Genomic DNA, 23,270 nt, shown 5'->3' on the forward strand with positions numbered 1-23,270 from the left:
GTGTGTGTATGTCTGTGTGTCTGTGTATGTGTATATATGCATGTGTGAGTGTGGTGTTCACAGAGGCCAGGGAGTGTTTTTGCCCCTGGAGCTGGACTTACAAGCAGTTCTGAGTATGTAAAATAAATGAAAGACTCCCAAATTTGAAGAGAGAAGGAAGAGACCTGGCAAAAGGTCATAAAGGAGGAAAAATAGAACCAGGAAGAAAGAGCGGTATAAAAATGGCAGCATCTGGACCTGCACTGGGAAGACAGCTCAGTGGGCAGTGTCCTCTGGGTAAGCATGAGGCCCTGAGTTTGATCCTCAGCATTCAAACTAGGAGCCTGGCACGGTTCTGTGTGTCTGTAGCCCCGGTGTTGGGGGTGGGGGTAGAGATAGGCAGATCTCAGGGACTCATTGCCTAGCCAGTCTAGCCAAAATGGTCAACTCAAAAATAAGGTGGAAGGTGATTGAGGAAGACATCCTGATGTTGACCCCTGACCTCCACACAAGTGAACCCACAACACTTGTGTGCATATGAATACACCATACACACTTGTGCCCACATGCACATATCACAGACACACACCCACACAATATCTTTAAAAGCAAAAGAATGGCAACATTTTATGTTCAGTCTTTATATTTGAAACAGTTTAAATGTTCTTTTATATTTATTCCATTTATACTCCAAATGCAACAGAGGAGTTTTTAAACAAATAGTCATGCAACTATTTCAAACAATAAATCCAACTAAAGGACTATAAAAAGCTATACAGTTGATAAAAATGAGGCAGTAGTTCTATCTTCATAGATAAAAGGAGATCTCATCTAGAATTCAGAATAAAATAGGGTGTTACAAAAGCCAGTTATGAGCTCAGACTGGTTCATGCCTGTAATCTCAGCACTTGGGAAGCTGAGGCAGGAAGCCAGCCACGAGCTTAAGTCCAGCCTGGTGTACACAGTGGGTTCCAGCATACTCCAAGCTACAGAGACCCCGTCTCAGGCAATGGCAAACCCCACAAAACCAAACAAACAAGAAAGCAAACAAAACAAATAACTATGCTCCCTGATTTATTTATTTACTCATTTGTTGGTATTGTGTGTCCAGGTACTGAAAAGTCTAGAAGGGTATTTTAAAGGTGGTGTTTCTGCATGATAAGATTTTTCTCTAATCATGACTTTCTCTTTCATATTCTTCTGCATTGTTTAGTCTAAGGAGGAATGACTTCTAAGGTAGTGTATTAGAAATTTAATTTTAAAACAAAATTGCAAAGTCATTTTCCTTTTTAGAAAGAGACGGCATCCTTCCTCCATGGGCAAAGAGCTTGTCAGATGAGTCAGTGGCAAGCGTTTTGGGGACATTAAAACGTACCTCACAAACCATACTGGCCAGAAAGGCCCTCAGCTGACAGCTGATGTTTTTCTTCGGCATAAGGGAGAGAATGACACTGCTTTCTCTCAGCATCCCTAGGTGTGAATTAAACATCTTCTATGGAACGTGGCACAGTAACTGCCAGACACCCAAGGAGTGGCTGATGGCGTTCTCAAGCCTTCCACTCACGCAGGAACTGTGTTCTGTGGGAACTAGAGGACTCTGTGGAATGGGGATTTGACCTCATTTGTGAATGGAGCAGAAGACAAGGACATGCCCCTGCCTCCAGCATTCCCATCTGACCTGATGAGCAGGTGCAGTTCCACATGTGGACCTAGACATGCATGCAAGCTTCCAGGAGGCTGTAGCCACAGTGAAGGCACATGACATCACAGCTTACACACCAGGATTTCCATGTGTGTGGTCACTGTCAGAGCTCTCACGCTAGACTGAATGTTTGCCATTCCACCCAAAGTTTGGAGACTGACTCCATCTTACTCTTTAGGTGTGTGAATTTCAAAATAAGTAATGGGCAGTTGTGACCTGCCTGACTCGGGTGCTGGGAGGCAAACTCCGATCTTCTGGAAGAGCAGGAAGAATGTCTAACCACTTAGCCATCTCTCGAGTCCACAAAGTTGATTTTTAATAAAATTCCTTTTTTGGTGTAACCCCTGCTTAGATACTGGAGGTTTTAGAATGCATCAAAATCCATTTAAGTGGAAAGAAGAATCTAAGGAACACAGATACAGCTGAGCATAATAAAGCGGTAGAGAAAACATCTGCAATCAGTTCCTCAGTTTTGAGTGCAATCCGCGCATGCGTGTGTGCAAGTGTGTGTGCGTGTGTATGTGTAGGTGTGCGCGTGAGTGCATTGTGTGTACAAGTGTGTGCACAAGTGTATGTGTACGATTGCATGTGTGTGAGAGTGCGCATGCATGAGTGTGTACAAGCGTGTGTGTGCTGCTTCTCCCGACATATAACAACAGTAGAGGTCACAGTTCAAGTTTAAAAGTCATATAAAGTCTAACAAAGATAGACGTAACTCGGGCAAAGTCTATGCAAGGAGCTAATGAGATAACAGAAGGAAATGAGTCATAGTCTAATATCTACAAGTTATTATACCCGGTTTCAGAAACTTAGATCTGTATGTGATTCACGTGAGCCCATTACCTCCCTCCGGGATTAGATGCAATAAAAACAAAAGGCATGGATGAATCACTCTTAGAGAAACGGAGAGGCCACCATGGCGACATATGACAGAGCCCTGCTAAACAGCAAGCCACACTGGGTAGTGTTAAAATCCCCAACTTTCTCCTGAACAACCTCCCCCTACACACACACACACTTCCTGCACTCCTAGAGCTCTCTGTGTCTTACACGAAACGTGTTCCAACCAAATCCACTATCTTTATTCTCCTCTGTCCCTCACTGAATTGTCCCTCATGTCTTCGCTGCTGCCAACCTAGAATCTTCAGACATAGCTTCCTCTGACGGCACTCCCTGGAGCTCTTGGCTTCCAAGCTCTGCTTCCTGACATTTCCAGCGTCTACTTCCATCCACTTCCCTACTGTTTCCAAGGAGATTATTTCGTTTTATTTATGAGTGTTTGTATGTGTATGCACACGTGCCCGCGTGTGCCTGTGGAGGGCATCAGATCCCTTGGAACTGGCATCACAGGTGACTTGCAAACTGCCCAGTGTGGGTGCTAGAAACCAAACTCAGGTCCTCTACAAAGAACAGCAGGTCCTTTTAATTGCTGATCCATCCCTCCAACCTCCCCACCACCTACAGAACTAGCCCAAATTCTTCCCCTAATACCCCAAATCATCAGAAACTGCACCCCGCCTTGGTCACATCTCCTTTCTGTCGGCACTGCTCCCCACGCTCTGGATGAGTTGTACACTTTGGATACCCTGTATTTTTATTTCTTCACACCCCTCCTTGATTGCTCCGTCCACTGTGTTTCGGTCCTTACTGCCCACTGAATTCTTCCTGGCGTTCCCTCCTCTCCCCATGACGAAGCTATCTCCTCACTCACGCCCCACCCCCAAACTGACAACGGCACATCCGCTAATGCACGACTGGAATATAGCCTCTATCCTTGATTCCTAAATTGGGATTTATTGGGGGTTTGGTGGTTTTTTTTGTTTTTGTTTTTGTTTTTGCCTGTATGGGGCATATACACCATGGCAATGTATATGTAACCTGATTTTAGAGTTTATCCGATTGTCTTACGAATTTACCATTCATCCGTTTCCCTAATAGACAATGGACTCCGAGGATGAGAACTGCGCCTTCCTCCTCTTCATGCTCCTGAGCTGCCCAGACAGTGAGTTCTCAATAAATATTTGTTTGTTGAACTGAAGCCAGTTGGTTGGAATCTTATTAAACCTCAAACACAAAGGAGAGCAATTCTCCAACATTTAAAGGCATGAAAATTTAATTATCTGCCCCTTCTTATGGTAAACATCTACAGCACTATTATTACAAGTTTCCCACTTCCTGACATTTCTCCACCTAAAGTGAGAGATGAAAACCATGTACGCGCGCGCGCACAAAGAGAGAGAGAAAGATAAATATATACCATTGATTCCTTAACTGTTAGTAATTTAAATTTGTGTTTTCATGGCCTAGTTTCATAGGATTTTTCTCCTCCCTCTGAGCTATTTGTACTTTTCTCATATTTTACGTGGCTTATGCTACACTTTAAAATTCAAGGAATGGACGGCAAACATCTTTACATATTATCCCTCCAAACCACAGGGGAATCGGAGAGTCGAATTTCAAAATGAAGGAAGCTATTTTGTAATTATACCATCAACACAGATCTTCTAATGCTAAAGAATGAAATCCACAGTAAATTCCCATTCTTGCTAAGAAGGTCATTCTGCCCTGCCTGGTCTGTCAACAAAATACAGAATGCCCCATGGCTGACGGCGTATAGGAGCTCTCTAGCTGCCTGCAGCCTCGCCTCCCCTCTGGAAGCCTGGCCCGCACACCCCTGACTGGGGGCAGTGGAAGCTGTGTACAGCTCCATGGGCAGCGCCATCTTGTTCTCCGAGGACTACGGTCAAGCTCACAGGAGCCCCGGGCAAAGATCCTGATGGAGATGCTGCAGCTGCCTCTGCTGCATTCCCCCTACAAAATCACTTTCACGGCAGGTAGTTTTATTCTTTATGAGTCCTCAGAACACAGGTATTACTAAGGAACCCTCAAGAGTTGACCCACTTTGAATGAGGGCAAGGCGAGCTCCCGGGTTGCTTCACCGCCCATTCGATGATACATGGAACGCCGTTCCCTAGCACTCCGGGCTTGCACGACTTACACAATGTGATTTTATGTTTGCAAAGATACAGAAGGCAAAGCGTCTCGTCAGCCGGCTCTGAGGGAGAACTGCAAATATCTCTCCGTGCCGCCAGAGCCCGAGGGCTTTAGGGAAAACAGTCTCCACAGATGCTCCCAGGTGAAGCATGCTGACTGTCATAATCCGGGAACTTTAGTCCTGAGTTACTTCTTGGAGATTTCTCTTTGGAGCAAAGGTAAGGAAAGAAGCGATTTGGCCACTGTAGCTTAGTGGCTCCGGGAGTCGCAAGTCACAAATAAGAAAAATGCAAAACAATTCAAAGAGAGCACTGCCTATAAAATAAACAGCCAAACACCTAATGAGGGATCAGCGCACAGCAATTTTCAGATCGGCACGTGAAATTCCAATGAGCGTGACTTTTAAAAGTATCTAAAACTCAAAGATTGCCAGTTAATTCCTAAAGGAGCGTGTTTACGTTTGCCCTGCAGAGAAATGAATGGGGAAGTTGTAATGAGGCCCTTGATAGATTTCGAAAGGTAGAAAAATATGCATAACCCGCTAATGAGAAAAAGAGCCAAAATAAATAACTGCTTTTGACATCGAGATAGAGGAATTTGCAGAGTCTTTGGTACCTTATAAATCTAGATAATAAAATGAGAATACTCTGTGCATTTTTATGGCTTCTGTCACCAAGATAGCTAACCTCTTGGGAGAGATTTTACTTATTTGAAAGCATTTAATTCAGTGTGATTTCCCCCTCCACCACCACCTCCAGAGAAACAAAGACCACGGAGGAAGACTTGTGATTCCCTTCTACAAATTTCTCTCCTTAGAGATTTATGGACGTGAACTTCAGGAGGCAGATCCTCATAAACAGGGGGTGATTCGTCACCACCGTCCACGACACCCATGGGACTACGTGGAAGCAAGATTACTGTTGAACGGCATGGCCCGTCAGATAAAGCGGTGATCCCTCTGACTGGGAACATCCATACAGGCTAAGCCGCCACTTTGTAGAGTCCTTCTTGTTTCGTTGGCTTCAACCATCCCCTCAACACAGCCCACATGGGACTCTAACTTCCTTCCCCCTTGCATGTTGTCTCTTTCCCAAATCCTATGTGATGCCTATACTGCAGGCATGTACTGCAGAAGCACCTTGGAGAACTGAGACTCGCTGGGGTGGGAAAGGGTAGGCTGTAGCTGGGAAACTATGTCCCTTACTGCTTACTGCCTCCTGGTGGCCGCTGGGGAACAGCAAGGGAGCAGGAGGCAGGGGCCTCTGATAAAATAAAACATAGTAATTTTAAAAGCAGGACAATTCAGGGGTAGGATTCTAGTCTGCACATATCCAGGGCCTAGAGGAAGAATTAGGCCTGAAACAATGACCAGGAAACTTTCCAAAGACAGCTCTGGGACGCCTGCCGGCCTGGCCACAGCAGGACTGGAAACAGCACGAAGCAGGGATTGGAGGTGACACGGGATGGAAGAGCCCCAAGGAGAGACCAAATGGGAAGGTGGGAATTCAGCTAGACCAGAGGAGCTATGCACACTAGTCTCACAGGCCAAGAGGCAACTCTTGTAGAAAGAGCTGTCCGTCAGTGGGAGACACCACGGCTTTCTACCAGTTCCCTCTGAGTGTGCAAAAAGCTGAAAGATCTTGGCACGATTTGGAGAGATGCTAGCTTAGGCTTCCTGAAGTGAGCCTGCCAGATGGCTTCCCACACCCCCTCTACTACCCATGAGCAGCAGTGAATGAACATAAGCTATAGAGGAAAGTTCTAGACCTTGGCTCTGCACTCAAGGAATCCTGTCAGGTCTGTTTTGTAACTTGCCCTGCCGCTCCGCCCCATCCCATCACCATTCCTGATCTAGGCCTGCATCCATCCACACATCCCCGGATGTCCCCACCAGCTCTGGGTCTCCAGGATGTTGTATGAGGCTTCAAGGGGGCTCTAGATAAGGTTGGGGAGGTGGCAGAAAGATGCATTGTGTTCTTTGTGCCCTGGACACTACTGAGAGAGAGAAGAGCTGGAGGCGGGGGAGGGGTGTGTGTGTGTAGGGGGGTCATTGGTTCAGTTTGGGGCTTGAGTTAATTGAAAGAAATAATGCAAAAGACTATGGTGAGACTTTGTTACCCCTCTTCAGCTACCAGTGCAGACAGGTAGGGGGTCTCTGGTAAACACTTTTGAAGCTCCCCTGCCCCGACTCCAACTCCCATCTCAGACTGTTAGTGAAGCTCTCAGTCCTCCCCAGAGAAGCCTTTGCGCAGTGGGTGGTGGTTAACCCAGACACTCAATGGCTGGGCAAAATACAGAACCTGCCCTAAAATACACATCTAGTCACACCATCTCCCGAAGACCCAGGAAACATTCAGGAAGAGGGGGTAAGCAGGCTGAAAGAGCCAGCAGCCAGGGGTGACTGCTGTAAGCACAGTGTCTTCTGGACACGATGGGGACACTGCAGTAAGAACTCTTGGCAGCTGTGGATCCTTGCACCAGATCTGCCAGAGATCAAGCCAGCCAGCACTGCAGCATGGGCGGAGATCATGAGGCCCAACCCACAGCCAAAGAGATAACGCACAGCTGATGGGGGAGGGGGGATCTTTTTTCCGGGCTGTGGTAAGCTGTCCCTGCTCCAGTGGATGGCTTCACATTCATGTACACACTGAAGCTCTGTCTAGACTTAGTGGGTTATACCAAAGAAGGGACATGGGAGGGGGACATGGTAGGAGGGCGTCGGAGGAACTGGACAGGAGAACAGATGGTTGATGGGATCAAAATCCACTGTGTGCATGAATGAAATTCTGAAAGAATAAATAAATAGGCCACCTGAGGTCACCCTGTCACCAGACCACTCAATTAAAGAATGACCACCACAACACTCATGCATTCTACATGTGAGTCTGGTTCTTTGCCACGGTGTGCTTTTCCCATCAGTGACTGAGGACCCGTGGAGCTGAGCCCTGGGAAGGAGGACCCCTGGTTTGTGGTGTTGTGTACGCCTGTGTTATGCCAAGTTGGACCCCACTGTTTCTCTGGGGATACACTGACTGACTGCAGTAAAGTGGCTGGCCAGAGCTGCCTGAACAAGCATTTTAAGGGAGCTAGACATTCCTTTTGGAGAAAGTCTGGAGTGGCTGCAAGCTACTGAATTTCGGACCAAAGGCCTATAGAGCTAGAGGTATGCACACACTTCCATAATAAATTAACTGTATATACTCGACCCTGTATGCACACATTCAAACAAAGACTGCCTTGCAAAACTCCAGGTAAGCAAACATGAAGACACAGATTCAACAGACGGTTATCTTTGAGAATACAATTTATAAAACTCAACTCAAATGGAAATAGCAGGAACTCAACCTGCCAAAGAAAGAGCAACGCTGAAAGATACTGGGCGCTGAGAGCTTCACAGGAGAACGCAACTCAATCTGTAAGCACAGAATTTGTTTGAGGGATTAGGGAACACCCAATATTTTATAAAGCAAACATAACCATCGGTTAACAATGAAACTGGGTAAAGATATCACACACACACACACATGCAAGCACACACACAAACACACGCACATGTGCACGCACACACACACACAAAGCTCAGGGGCAACATTATTTACGAGACTCAGTGCAATATCCTCCCAGTGAACTGTTGACCGTCTAGACACACTAACAGGAAAAGACCAGGAAAGATGAACTGTTGACCGTCTACACACACTGACAGAAAAGACCAGGAAAGATGAACTGTTGACCGTCTAGACACACTAACAGGAAAAGACCAGGAAAGAGTGGACTGTTGACTGTCTAGACACACTAACAGGAAAAGACCAGGAAAGAGTGGACTGTTGACTGTCTAGACACACTGACAGGAAAAGAACAGGAAAGAGTGGACTGTTGATCATCTACACATACTAACAGGAAAAGACCAGGAAAGAGTGACAGTTAATTCCAAGACTAAATGAATAATTTGGATTAGAAGATCCTTTATAAATTATTTAGCAATTTGGAGGACAGCCATATGATATGTTCCACAGATACTGAAAGGTACTGAATAAAATTCAGGGTCCGATATTTGTTTCCAATGATAAAATAAATATGCAAGGTCATCTGGGAAAAATACCTGGGGGGGCCGCAATGAGGGGACCTAACAACATAATAAAACATGAGCGTATTTAAACAGACCATTACAGCAAAGGAAGCCCAGACATGAGCCCACACACCCATCCAAGTTCCGCCCACATTTAGGGAGGCATCTCCAGTCACTGATAATGGAGTACTGGATTGCCAGCTGGAAGAAGATGAGGTTTCACCCACACTTGGATGCCACAGAAATTCTAGATGGCCTAAAGAGTTAAACATGAACTCTAAAACCATGTATACACCTAGAGAGGGGATGTTCGCCTCTAACCTCACACGAGAATGGGCCTTGCAATCACTGCAGACCCAGGTGGGACACCAGCACCATCCAACATTTGATCGCATAAAACAACAGTGAAACCAAATGACAAGCAACACTTGTACCTTCAAAAGCAGAGGCAAAACCAAACGAGAAGACAGGAAATGGTATTCCCAACATATATCACAAATAAAAGGCGGGAATCGTGTGTATGTGTGTGTACATATACACAGGTATGATTTATATATATTATTAAGTCTTAAAAACAAAAAAGGACTAAAATTGCTCCTGGGGAAGAGTGAACAAGTTTTACACCAAAAAAGCTCAGGAACAGAAATGCTCACTCGAAATAAGAAAGAGCATCTATTCTCGTTTCATTTCTGTTGCTATGACAAAACGCTCTGACCCAAAGTCACTTAGGGGAGGGGAGGGCTCGCAAGTCCAGAGCGCAGTCCTTCATTGGCTGGTACATGGTGGTACCTGGACGCAGTCCCAATGCACGGGAGATGGAGGTAGAAGGACCAGATATTTAAGGCTGCCCTCAGCAACAGAGCAAGTTCAAGGTCAGCCTGAGCTGCATGAGAGCCTGCCTAACAATTTTTTTCCCCGACATTGGGGAGTGAACCCAGAACTTGGTGCACACTAGGAAGGTATTTATTGGAACCACATCTCCAGCCCACACAGCAGTGTCTTTTCTGACATAATTACAGCCACACGGAGTTTTGTCCACTACTTTTCTCCCCCACACAGGAAGGATCACATCCTATGGATTAGCCTCACCGACCAGACTCCCTAGAGCCTGAAAGGGCTTAGCATTACTGATTCAGCCCAGCAGGGTTTCCTGAGCGCCAGGCACATAGCCAGAAAGGGATGAAAATGGACACAGGTTTGGGATGAAATGGAATTGCGTCCAATTTATGTTTTAACTGGTGGCCGATAAATAAACAATGGAAAAAGAGTATGTCTGCAGCTGATACAAGAAAAAGTTGGTGAGGGGGGTAGGGTCGCGGGAGGGACATTGAAAACAAGTCACCATTTGTACTTAGGGTGACTACCGAGAGGCACCATGGAAAACACGACACTCAAGCAAGGGCCGGAAGAGGTAAAGGGTGAGTCACAGTGGTATTTCTGGGCGTGAGTGTGACAGGGTATGTTCCAGGAAGTACAAGTGAGGCTTATGGTCTAAGTAACAGGAAGTGATGGAGTTAGAGCTGAGCTGGAAAGAGGGATATATGGACGGAGGGAACAGAGGTCTGGGTTATGTGTATGCGGGCACCTTTGACCTTGACCCACAATGAGGCAGGACTGCAGAACAGTTCAGAGCAGAGGAGCTGGGTCATCTACCTCACATGTTGGGCCTCCCTCCCTCACTGTTCGTGCTCACGCTGATCCCCACAGAAGCCCTTTTGATTGCTTCCCTAGGCTTGCATTTCAGCTCACTGAACAGAGCCTCTCAGGGAAGCAGTTCAGAGGCAACGCTGCAGAGGTATCCTACTTTGTCACGGAGACTGAGATTCACCATTATTCATGGGTAGTGACAGCGTTTCTAGAGGGGCAAAGCATCACAAGCCAGATTAGAGGGTACAAGGAGGGGAGCCCAGTGTGGGGCGGGGGCCATGTCTGGGTGGGAGGAGAACACACTTGTGTAAGGGTACTGGAAGTGGGAAGTGCCCGTGTGTGATGAAGGAGTTATTAAAATTACAGCCACGGCTCAGGGACTGGGAGAAGGGCAAACAGGCCCCTCTCTCTACACAGAGGCCACACCTTGCACAGGAATAACTCAGCTGAAGCTGAGTCAGCAGGTGGGGCAGGGAGATTCTTTTTGATAGAGGGCTCTCCAAAGAGAAACTTCATCTGGAGGGTGGGCCAAAGAAGGTGCTTGGGATTGGTAGGCACTGCTATGGCTTTGTGGGATCAGGGACATCACACTGGGCTCTGGAGTATGTGCCCAGGAGAAGCTCAGGACCAGAAGGTTGCAGGTGAGCATGCACGAGAAGAGATGGTTCATCATAGAGATGGTCAGACAGGACTCTAACTGCATGTGCCTTGCCTTCCATATGCATCTATGTGTGGGTATGTGCACATGAGTGCAGCTGTCCAAGGAGGCCAGAAGGGGGAGTCAGACACCCTGGAGTTACAGGGGGTTGTGAGCCACTGGACACGGGGGCTGGGAACCCAATTTGGGTCCTCTACAAGACAGGCAAGCGCTTTTAACCACTGTGTCATCTCTCTAGTCCCAAGTGGTATATTTGAATGGATATTTGGAGAAAGAGATAAGGAGCAGGGAGACGACTATCAATGGAGAGCATTGATTAAAATAAAACTATAACTGGCTTCATGACAGGACAGAGAAGTAATCAACGCGTAAATTACAGCTTTCGAGTTGCCATAAACACTAGGCCATCGGGATTTAGTGAGGGAGGGCAGTGGGGAGGGCAGGCTGAGTTGTGACAGAGTTGTAATTGGAAGACAGGCAGCAACACTATTTTTCACAGGAAAATAAAAAGAAGGGAAAGGAGAGAGATTAACAGAGAAAATGAAATGTATAGTCTTTGCCAGGCTGAGTTACAAATGACACCTTCAAATTAAAGAGAGAGAGAGAGAGAGAAAGAGAGAGAGAGAGAGAGCCCAGAACTCACGTGATGTCAGCATTAGGGTGGAGCCCAAAGACTTCTGGGTTATCTAGGGATGGCAGAGACTGGATGTACTCAAAATACTGGTCCAAGGTTTTGCACACAGGGATTTTGTATCCGGTGTAAAAACAGAATGAGGGCTCAAACATCTTCTCACTGAACCAGACCTATATGGGAGAGAGAAAAATAAAAGAAAATTGATGAAGATTAGAAGAGGAGGTTTATTTCCATTTTAATAGGGTCTCTGTGTGTGTGTGTGTGTCTGTCTGTCTGTCTGTCTGTCTTTACTGTTGGTTTTGGAAGCATCTTAACTAAACTATCAGTGGAATAATTATCACACATAGGAAGGAAAGAGATAATCTACAAAAGAGAGGCCCTAAATTAGTCACAAGAACATATCCCAGGATGAAGGCTTTGGGTCCACGGCACATTTGTTATCCAACCAAGGACCGCACCGGGGCGGGGGGGGGGGGGGGCAGATGACATGCTGCCACAGAAGCAGAGTGAATCTTTGCCCTGCGCTTTCCCATTGCACAGGACCAATTAGGCAAGACTCTGGTTGGCACCCAAGAGGAGATCCAGCCAGGGCATAGAGGGTGGGGCATGGCCGGAAGTGGGCTCAGTGGCCCAGCACTTGTTTAGCTTGAAGGAAGCCCTGAGTTTGCTCCTCAGTACTGAAAAAAGAAAAACAAAAACGGTGGAGGGAGTGAGATGGGTTGCAACTCAGTTGGCTGAGTCCTCGTATAGCATGCATACAGCCCTGGCTTCCTTCTCCGGCACGGCTTACACCCGGCGTGGCAGTGTACTTCTGCAATGCCAGTACTTGGGAGGTAGAGTCAGGAGGGTCGGAAGTTCAAGGCCATGCTGAAGTACGTGGTGAGTTCACATTGTATTTCACAAGAGTATTTTGGCTACCTCTGGTTCACCTGCAGCCGTGAGGGCCCCTGAGTATCTCCTTGGCCTCACATCTCCCTAGGCAAGGCTCTTCTTTGGTGCTGCGTCTACACAGTTTCACTCACAGATGCTAAGCACCAAGCATGCAGCCACAGAAACTTCTCAGCACCTGCCCTCCCACCCAGAGCTTCCTTTGTTAATTAAGTTCTGTCCCTTGGCACCAAAGCAAATGTACCCGCTGCCCAGCCTCCATTGTTGCTAGCCAGAAGGCACCCTTTTCTCGTTCCATATGAACTGATTGATTATCAGCAACAAAACGGCGAGAGAACAAATCTACACTTGGTGTGAACAGACTTCTTTTGAGAAGGTGGGGAAAAGAGATGTTGAATGCCTGAGCTGGTTTGAGGCGACAACTTTGGTACCTAAGAGGGTGATTTTCCTAGTAGGGAGGGAAGTAACAGGACAAGAATGGAAGCAAGGTGAGGGTGGAGGAGACCGGGCTGTGCCTTGCCCAATCAAGCCCGCTGTTTCTGGCAGTGTCCCTCCATCAGTGTTTGCGGCTCTTTTTAGAGCCGGTGATTATTCTGAAATACTGTGTCCCGGTTTTCTCCGTGGCTCTATTTGCTTCAGCTTCACTCTATTCAGTCCCTGCCTGCATGGTACAGAGCTCGGAACCAGAACAGAACGCAAAGGAGAGAGACACACAGTCCTTTCACTCAAGGATCTTGTGACCTGGTAGAGGGGCAAGCCAGTTATGAAACAACCTTCCTAACACGAGGTGCACTGAGGCAAGAGCCAGACGGGCATGAAAATAAGCAAAGGGCACAGAGGGCTTAAGGCAGGAGGGAGGATGGCCAGGTGGATACGGGCAAGGGCTTAGCAGGGACGAGTTTTGAAGACAAGTCTCCAAGAAGAGACTTTTTCTTTTCCTTTTTGTCTAGAGCACTTAGGACTTGGGTGGGTGGCTGGGGGCACACCAGTGAGTACCAGATGCCAAAGTGTGAGATGGATTGACAGAAGCCATGAAGGCTAGAGTAGAGAAAATACTGAGGGGAGGGAGAAGAGAGGGAAAGAGAGGAGAGTTCTCTGATGGATGACTGGATGTGGGGCAGCGAGCAGAGTTTAATCTAAGAGTTGGGGAGTGATTTCAAGTTATTAAAGAAGGTGGCGCTGTACATATAGTCATCATGAAGACAAATGAGCTCTTTAGTGACGAGGGTGGCTTAAGTCACAGGAACATATCCCAGGATGAAGGCTGTGGGTCCACGGCACATTAGTTATCGAACAAAGGACCGCAGCAAGGGGCCAGATGACGTGCAGCCACAGAAGCAGAGTGAATCTTAGCCCTGTGCTTTCCCATTGCTTTCTTTATGGACACCCAAGTATGCAGATTTGACAAACCCAAATTGTATCCGACACACCCATATCGGATTTGACACACCCAGATTGTATCTGACACATCCATATCGGATTTGACACACTCAGATCGGATCTGACACACTCAGATCGGATCTGACACACCCATAGCAGATTTGACACACTCAGATAGTATCTGACACACCCAAGTATGCGAATTTGACCTACCCAGATCGGATCTGACACACCCAGATCAGATTTGACACCCCAGATCGTATCTGACACACCCATATCGAATTTGACATACCCATATCGCCAAGGTTCACCAGACACAGAGACTATGCAGAGGTTACTAATACATGTAGCACGAAATATGAGATCTACATGGAATTGTTCTACTGTAGTCTCTCTTTTGTTGTTGCTGTCATGATGAAATACCCTGACCAAGGATATTTTCTTAAGGAAGAAAGGGTTTGTTTTGGCTTATTGTTCCAAAGAGGGATAGAGTCCATGATGGTGGAGAAGGCATCAGAGAAGGACACAAGGCTGGTATGGTCGTCAGGAAACAGAGAGATCACACTTCATCCATACACAGGAAGCAGAAAGAGAGGGGTGCGGAGGCAGAGAACAAGAAGTGTGGTCAGGTAATAAACCCTCCCAGACCACCCCAGTGATGAACTTCTGCTAGCAAAGTTGTGTCTTCTAAAGGTCTCAAAACCAAGTAGCAACATTTCCTGGGGACACGGGACATTTCTCACGCAAACCATCACAGAGATTTGGGCAGGTACAAAGGAGAACAGCTACTATAACCTGGTCTAGACTGACCACAGTCCATGAAACCACTGGGAAGTGGTGGGGCCTTTAAAAGATATGGTCTACAAGAGCTAGATCCAGAGTGGATGGTGGAGGACATCTTTCAGGGTCTCATTTCTCTTCCCTTGCTCTCCTAGACAACTACAAACAGCTTATCGTCCCTGTCTAAGCACCCTAAAATTTCTTGTTGTCGCCCTATAGCTGAGATCCTCACTTCTTACTCACTCTGAGTGGAGACAAAGTCAGAGGAAAATATCCTCATCTCCCCTGTTATACCTAGCCGTCCCTTACATGTGCACTCACACCTGCCCCAAGGAATGCCAAGGACAGCAAGCAAACTGACAGGCACATGTACACGTGGATCAATACAGGTATTGTTTGCAAAATCCACTAAAGCGAGCGGTACAGTTATGGGATAAACACAGGGAGCCCAAATACCTCACACAAATATGGATAATTTATATCAGAAGGCCTAGAGTGAATTCCTATAAGGAGGGCTGGGAGCATAGCCCAGGGTTCAATTCCCAGCATGGGGTAGGAACCTGTGAGAATATATCGTGTGATAGATTAATGTTTTATACACTTAAAATATTGCATAGAGGAACTGGAGATGTGACTTGGTGGTTAGGAGCACTTGCTACTCTTCCAGAGGACCCCAAATCACTTACCAATACCTATATTACGGGCTCACAACTGCTTGTAACTCTAGCTCCAAGGGTTCTAGTGTGCAACTGTCCCTAACCAGTTCCAGGAGATCTCATGCCCTCTTCCAGCCTTCATGGTCCCTGCACTCATATGTACAAACTCAAAACACACACACATACATACACACACACACCACCACCACCACCATCACCACGTAATTAAAAGGAAAAACAAGAAGCTGGAGAGATGGGTCAGCAGCAAAGCACTTGATACTCCTGCAGAGTATTTTGCTCCCAGCACCCATAGCATGGCTCACAACAGCCTTTAATGCCAGTTCCTGGGGATCCAACTCCCCAGCTCTCTTCTCACCTCCAAGGACTCCTGCACCACATGTGTGCCCATGGAAGTGAGAAGAGGGCACCATGACCCTTGGAACTGGAGTTAGGGACAGTTGTGAGCCACCATGTGGATAATGGAAAATGAACTTGGGGCTTCTGCAAGAGCAACACATGCTCATGACCACTGAGCCATCTCTCCATCCCTTTATATATACATAATTTAAAAAATAAAAAGTATTAAAACCCTCCAACTTTAGGTACTTTTACAATTATTCAAAAACAGTTAATTGACTAAGACATATTTTCCTTTGAATTTTAATCACAGAGTTAAGTTCTCATATGCCATATTTATTATTTTTATACATTAGTTTCCTTTTTAGTTCAGTATTTCTCTATTCAGCTCTGATATACACCTACAGTCTCCTTTCTGTGACTATTTAAATGTATTTAAATGTATGTCCTGATATGTATTTCTCCCTGTGAAATATACATAGCTTACTTTATAGATCCCATTTTCTATTTTTTCCAGCTTCACTGAACAAATGTTTTACCGTCTCTGCAGGCTGTCACATAGGCCATCTCTTCTGTGTTTTACACCACCATCAGTAACTCGTCTTTCCCCCAGTGGATGCAGAAGCTGCCTCCCCACACCTTAAACTATGCTATGGGTAGTATCTGCTCTGAGAACATATCTGGGACCTGTACTCAGAGCAGAATTCCAGTCTGGACAGCAGTCACATCTTGGAGCTGAGAAAAGATAAGAGCTGCTGGCTTGTGCCTCAAGAGGCTGAGCCACGGAAGCCACTGTGCCTTAGGATGCTGTGAGGCACCATCTCATCTTCCATCAGGACCCAGGCACACACTTCTCCAGCTTGCTGGAGCACTGGCTACTATGTGGCACAGTACAGACCCTTCCCAGGACTGCCCTGGGAGATGGCTGCTGTCTCAGCTCAGGTCATACATGGGAGAACATGGAAGGAATGGGAAAGCCGAGCAGAGAGGTCCATGTCAGTCTCTTTCCAGAAAAAAAAACGGCCTGTGGTAATTGCCTTCACCTCCCCCACACAATGTCACCATGAACATTTTGGTACTTACACATCTGTGGGCCTTTCCTTGAAATGTTCTGACATCTATTTCGCTTGGGTACTTGTTTTCAGCCAGTATCACCAGGCTGCACTCTGGAAGATCTGTCCCTATTTAACTGGTGAGCACTGGTGTTCCTACCTTTATACATCCTTGTCAATACTTGGTATTTTCCATGAACAACTTCAAGTGTTAAAACAACAACAACAACATGGGGTCTACCTCCCGTTTACCAAAAAATAGCCATGGGGTCTACCTCCCGTTTACCAAACTATCCTACCAGTTTGTTGTGACTTTTTCTATCCTTTTCTTTTTCTTTTTTCGTTTTGTTGGATAGAGATTCTTTTCTCATACATTATATCCTGATTACAGTTTCTCCTCGTCTACTCCCCTAGTTCCTCCCCACCTCCCCTACCCTCCAGACCCACTCTCTGTCTCTCATTAGAAAAGAACAGGCTCCTAAGAGATTTGTTGTGATTTTAATTATGCTACACCAACAAGAAACAGAGGAAGATGGGGAGGGGGAAGCAGGAAGAGGAGGAAAAGAAAGGGAAAGGAGGGGGAAGGAGGGGGAAGAGTAGAGGGAGAAACTTTGCTGAAGCAGAATTACTAACAGAGTTCCTAATATAAAGACTTTAATAACTGTAAATATTCACATATCTGATTTTCCCCATAGGCAAATACATATTGTTTCTTTAATACATAAAAAGATTTAAGAAGAGTTTGTGTCCAGTGGTGGTTGATTTATGTTATTTATCCTTCGTGGTAAAGTCATTATTGCATATATCATATTCCTGTCATATACAGGATATGAATAATAATATCATCTAGAAAATACTTACTCCTGGGATCTATGTGGACAGGAACCCCAACACCCCTTCCTTGCATTCTCAGTACTTTATTCTAACAGAAAACACTGAAATTATAATGCATTCCCTCAAGTTCTTATTTTTAGCCTTGGAGTCAGGTTGTGTCTTGCACTCAAGAGGAAGAGGCACAGAGAGATGGCCTGAGTTTTCTCGGCAGGTTCTGGAGAACCGAGACCATGAAGCAAGGGCAGTGGGAAGATGGGCATGAGAAGCCTGGGGAGCTTGTACATGAGGGCAGTATGGTAGAAAGAAGGGGTTCTTGGCTAACACTATTCACAAGAATCCCCCCTTTATACTCCACCCCCAGATTAGTCATGCCCATCGTAAACAAAAGGTGTTCCTCAGATGGAGAGATGGGGTAAAGAGCACTGGAGTATGGGTCCAGCACACACACACAGACAAACACACACCTGTAACTTCAGCTCCGGGATAGCTGATGCCCTCTTCTGGCCCTCAAAGGTACCCGTGCTCACATGCACATAGCCACACACAGCCACGTGCACATGTACATAATTAAAACCGAAACACATGTTTTCAAAGGAAAACACCGTGAACTTTATCCCTACACACTTTCCTCCCAAATTTGACTTACTCTGGCAAAGCAGTTAAGTAGCCGTTTGTCAAAGTCGTCTGTCACTCTGCCCCCATACTGTACTTCTCCAATCATGTACCGGACTGTACTCCACGATACCCCCTGTCGTAGAAAGAAGGGAGTATTATCCACTACAGTGAGAACACTCAGGGCCTAGCACTATAGGAAAGCTCTGGAAAAGGGAATGCCAGCTAGGCTGTTGTCCTCATTAACATTCTGTCAGCTTGACACAGGCTAGAAGCACTGAGGGGGGAAAAGCCTCAATTGTCTTTCTGGAGTTGGTCTGTGGGCATTTCTAAGAGGGGCCACTGTGGGTGGTGCTATTCCCTACACAGGGATCCCTAGGCTGTGTGAGTGAGCCGAGTGAGTGAGCTAGCAAGCAGTGTTACACCATGGTTCCAGCCTCCATGTTCCTGCCCTGACATCCCTCAATGATGAACAGTGACCTGCAAGTGTAAACCAAGCCTCCCCAGGTCGCTTCCAGGAAGAGCGTTTTATCACAGCCACTGAATGAAGCTCAAATTGCTACACTGGAAATTCTTCTTTATCTCATAGGAATAACTCACGACCATGTGGCTGGAACCACTCCAGCTTGTTCACCAAAGAAAAATCTACAGTATTAAGCACTGGAAGAGAAGGTGACTGCGGATTACATCAACTAGAAAAATAAGGCAGTATTTGCCTCGCTGTGATTGTAATCACCTGCAGCACGCATTACAGGAAATGCCATGCTGTTACAGAGGGGCGGGGAGGGACGCCTAATGAGGAAAGAAACAAGATCAAGGAAGGGACACTTTAATGTTCTTTCTTAGCAATAGATTTTTCCAGAATCCGTAAGAGAACAAACAGGAAAGTATTTATTCCCGAGACTTTTCCACAATGCAATCCTGTGCTGTCTCGTTCTATAAGCTAAAGCCGCATTGATGTAGTCATTAATTTCTTAGCAATCTTATACTAGCAATATAATTCTGCTATTCATAGTTTTTCTAAAAAAAAAAAAAAAACCTCAATGTACTAGAGTAAAGGAAAAGTGCGGATGCTTACGGATTTTGGACTCTTATTTTTATTTACTTATTGGTTAAACCTCTATTTTTCAGCTTGGTTGCCTTTCAAAGCAACCATTCCAAGGCAGCTATAATTTGTATATGCTGACATGATAAATAACTGCAGAATATGAACCCATACAATATCATTTTTCATCATACTGCCACAGTCTTAATTTACTGTCCTTTTGTCATTTCAGGAGAAAATGACAGTTTGGTTCCAACTTCTGTCCACCCCAGGTGAGCATTCATCACGGCTCACTGGAATCCTGATGTCACCTCAGTGTCTACAGTTATCTGGCAGTCCTACTATGGGCAGGAAGAGGGGGACAGAGTAAAAGTGGTCTCTATGGAACCTCTGCTATGCACTGTGCACTGTGTTTTCATAAAATGCTAATTCTGTTCCTCATAGACCAAGACTTCATGGAGGAAACGGGCTGAAAGTCTCACTTCCTTACCTACGATCCTGAAAAAGAAGAATCCCAACCCTTAGCAGCCTGTGAGCAGAGAGGCAACCAGGCTTGCACTCCCAGCTCTGTGACCTTGAGGAAGTCACCCATCCGTTAAAAGGGAATAATGGTGACACCTTTGTCAATGTTATGATGATATAGGCAAAAATGTTTACAGAAGCACCATGGAGAATAGGAAGTCTACAGCTTGATGATTAGTAACCTTTACTAGAAGTAACTACTAGGGATGATGTATGGCTCAGTGGTAGAGAAACTGTCTGGTATGTGCAAGGCTATAAGTTCAATCCCCAAGACTTCCAGAAAGGTTTTTTAGTTGCTATTTATATACTTGAACTTGAAAATTAAGAAGTGAGCTAGGTTCTTGAAGCTCAGCATGTAAAAGCACTTGGAACCCAACGTGAAGACCCAAGTTCCAACCTCAGGACCCACAAGCTAAAAAGAGGGAACCAGCTCCCGAAAATTGTCCTCTGGCCTACATATGTGTGCCGTGGTGCATGGATGCCTGGACTCATGCATGTACATAATGCACACACACACACACACATACACACAATACACAAACAAATAAGCAAATAAACTAAGAAAAGACTTCATGGTTGGGAACCCCATTCAGTGACGCAGCATTTGTTGAATGTATGTTAAGCCCTGGGCTCAATCTCCAGTACCAGAAAATACGGAGAGGGGTTGGAAGCTGGAGGGATGCTCTGTTGTGGCAAACACTTGATGCTCTTGCAGAGGATGCAGATTTGATTCCCAGCACCCACATGGTGGCTCAACCATCTCCAACTCCATGTCCAGGGGATCCAATGTCCTCTTCATGCTTCCCAAGGACACTGCACAGACGGTACACTACATACACACTTGAATACACACACACATAAGTAAATACGTAAAGAAATCTTTTTTTAATGGTGAAGGGGAACTTGAGACAAAAAGAACTGCCTTACTGGATAGCAGGAAGAAGGTCAAAAAAGGCAGGCCCAACTGATGTCACCCCACTTCTCGTGGGACCCTCTGGGGACCAGGAGTGGCATTAGGGACACTATTGCATTTTTGAAGCACATAGTTTCATCATTATACTGGCAGGCACCTTCAGGGGAGGGGAACAAAATGTGAGCGTGTGGGTTAGGGGAGGGGAGTTGAGTGGGCCAGCCGATTGGAGTATCCGTCCCTCTGAAAGAGGGTCTCAGGGAGACCTCAGCTAGTTCACCCCATGTCATAAGCTGTCATGAAAAACTAGAAAACAAACAGACAAAAGACCAACAATTCCACTCACCTTTTTAATATCACACTCATCGAGGTGGTTTTGAATGAACTGAACACTGGCCGAGAAGTCGGCAGAATTGAATTCATAGGGAATATTCCATCCCAAGGGACCAAATTTTCGTCGCTCCTTAAAAAGAGAAAAGTTAGTGTCAACTGGAACTTTTTTCTTAATGATTTATTTATTTTTATTTTATTTGCATGGGTGTTTTGCCTGCATGTATGTCTGTGTGAGGGTGTCGGTTCCCCTGGTACAGGAGCTACAGACAGCTCTGAGCTGCCAAATGTGCTCCCAACCACTGAGCCAAACACTGTGAGCAGCTGGATCCTGTTTGTGGAACTGGGGAGTCAAACTTGAGGCCTTTGAGCATAAGAAGCGAGCATTGTACCAGTGGACTACAGCCCCTGCCAATTCCCCTGTTACTGCTAGTGTAATAAAGTCTAATAAAAACAAAAGTTTTAATATTAAGGTAAGCTGACACTGTGCGAAAAGAACAGTATGGGGTGGGCGAGAAGGCTCAGTGGGGGAAGATGCTTGTCGACAAGGCTGGTGACCTGAGTTCTATTCCACCGCAGCAACTGCGCTCACCTGACCTTGTGAGTGTACACACACATACACACACGAACAATAAAAATACAATGCATAGTTGAGTAAAGTGGTCCCAGCACTTGGGAGGCTAAAATCAGGAGGGTTGTAACTTCAAGGTCAGCCTAGGCTACATAGCAAGATCTGTCTCAAAACAAAAATAAAAATAAGCAATATGTATCATTTGAGATATAATAACCATTAAGTACTATTTGAGGACTGTAACTAATGATTTACAAACAAATTTTCAAATATTTGTCAAGTTGTAGTTATTGGGGTGTTGAAGGAGAGAAGGCCTGCTTTTCATCCCGTCTGCCCAGCTAGCTTAACCCCCAAAACAATCACACAGAAATTGTATTAATTAAATCACTGCCTGGCCTGTTAGCTCTAGTCTCTTATTGGCTAACTCTCACATCTTGATTAACCCATTTCTATTAAATCTGTGTATCACCATGTGACTATGGCTTACCGGCCAAGATTCTAACCTATGTCTGTCTCAGGCAGGAGATTCATGGCATCTGCCTGTCTGTCCTTCTTCCCAGCATTCAGTTCTGTCTACTCCGCCCACCTAATCTCTGCCCTATCAAAAGGCCAAGGCAGTTTCTTTATTCGACCAAAGAAAGCAACACATAGACAGGACCTCCTACACCATTGGGGTTTGAGATTTTTGTTGTTTTGTTTTGTTTTTCTTAAGTCTAGCAGGTTGTCATGGTGGCACCGTCTATATTCTAATTGGAAACAGTAAGAATCAGAAGTTCAAGGTCATCCTTAGCTATATAATGAGTTCAAGGGCAGCCTGGGCTGCACGAGACCTGCCTCAAACAAAGAAAAACGTGTCTAGGTCTCCACTAATAACTCCTCCAGGAACTGCAGGAGATTCTTAATGAGTGCCTGTTGGATCTGTTGCTATCCTAAGTCAGCCTGTCAAGAGTCTGGAAAGCCAAATGTAAGGCTGAGATCTTTCAGGCTGAAGAACTAGAGCATTTATGAAAATGACCCCCTGCAAGCTTCACTCTGTAATTTTTCCTTCTCGGGTTTTGCACACATGACACGGCTGTCTTAGAGCTCTCCCTCCGCCTTCACACCACCGCCACTGACTGAGTGAGACCTGGAAGACGCCTATGAAACCATGGCTGTTCAAAGAGACCAAACTGCCCATGAGGAATCAGACCGGCCCCAGCTCAAAGGATGGAGCTGCTCTGATATTCTACCGAGTTCTACATATCTCTCTGTGTCTGTCTATGTTCATGTAGGCAAGGGTGCATGTCTGGAGGTCAAAGACAACCTAAGCAAGGCTGTCTACCTCCTTAGAGATAGGCCTTTCCTTGACCCAGAGATCACCAATTCAGCTAGACTGGCTGACTGGCAAGCCCTAGGGATGTTTCTGTTTCCACCTCCCCAGAGTTGCGATTGCAAGAACATGCCCCTATACGTACAACTTTACCATGAGTCCTAGAGATCAAACCCAAATCTTCAAACTTACAAAGTAAGTACCTTACTGACTGAGCCATCTCCACCCCCCAGAACCCGGGAGGCCATTTTGAAGGCATATAGATGGTATTCCTAACGCCTCCACGTCTGGTGAACCCAGAAAGTCATACAGATGAGTCCAGTTTCCATACTATCAGCTGTGCC

At 45.9% G+C, this 23,270-nt stretch overlaps 1 protein-coding gene across 2 annotated transcripts in view; it reads right to left on the reverse strand.

The window, feature by feature from the left end:
• The window catches only part of Dnah8 (dynein axonemal heavy chain 8), a 225,873-nt gene that overhangs the window by 23,285 nt on the left and 179,318 nt on the right, over positions 1 to 23,270 (reverse strand). For both annotated transcript variants that reach the window (XM_057794552.1, XM_057794553.1), the window contains 3 exons: positions 21,063 to 21,179; positions 18,274 to 18,375; positions 11,690 to 11,850 (listed from right to left, as the gene is read on the reverse strand). In XM_057794552.1, coding sequence (XP_057650535.1) covers positions 11,690 to 11,850; positions 18,274 to 18,375; positions 21,063 to 21,179 — 380 coding nt within the window. The remainder of the gene's footprint in view (positions 1 to 11,689; positions 11,851 to 18,273; positions 18,376 to 21,062; positions 21,180 to 23,270) is intronic.

Source organism: Chionomys nivalis, chromosome 19, assembly GCF_950005125.1.
Source record: "Chionomys nivalis chromosome 19, mChiNiv1.1, whole genome shotgun sequence".
In the NCBI taxonomy this organism is placed as follows: Eukaryota; Metazoa; Chordata; class Mammalia; order Rodentia; family Cricetidae; genus Chionomys; species Chionomys nivalis.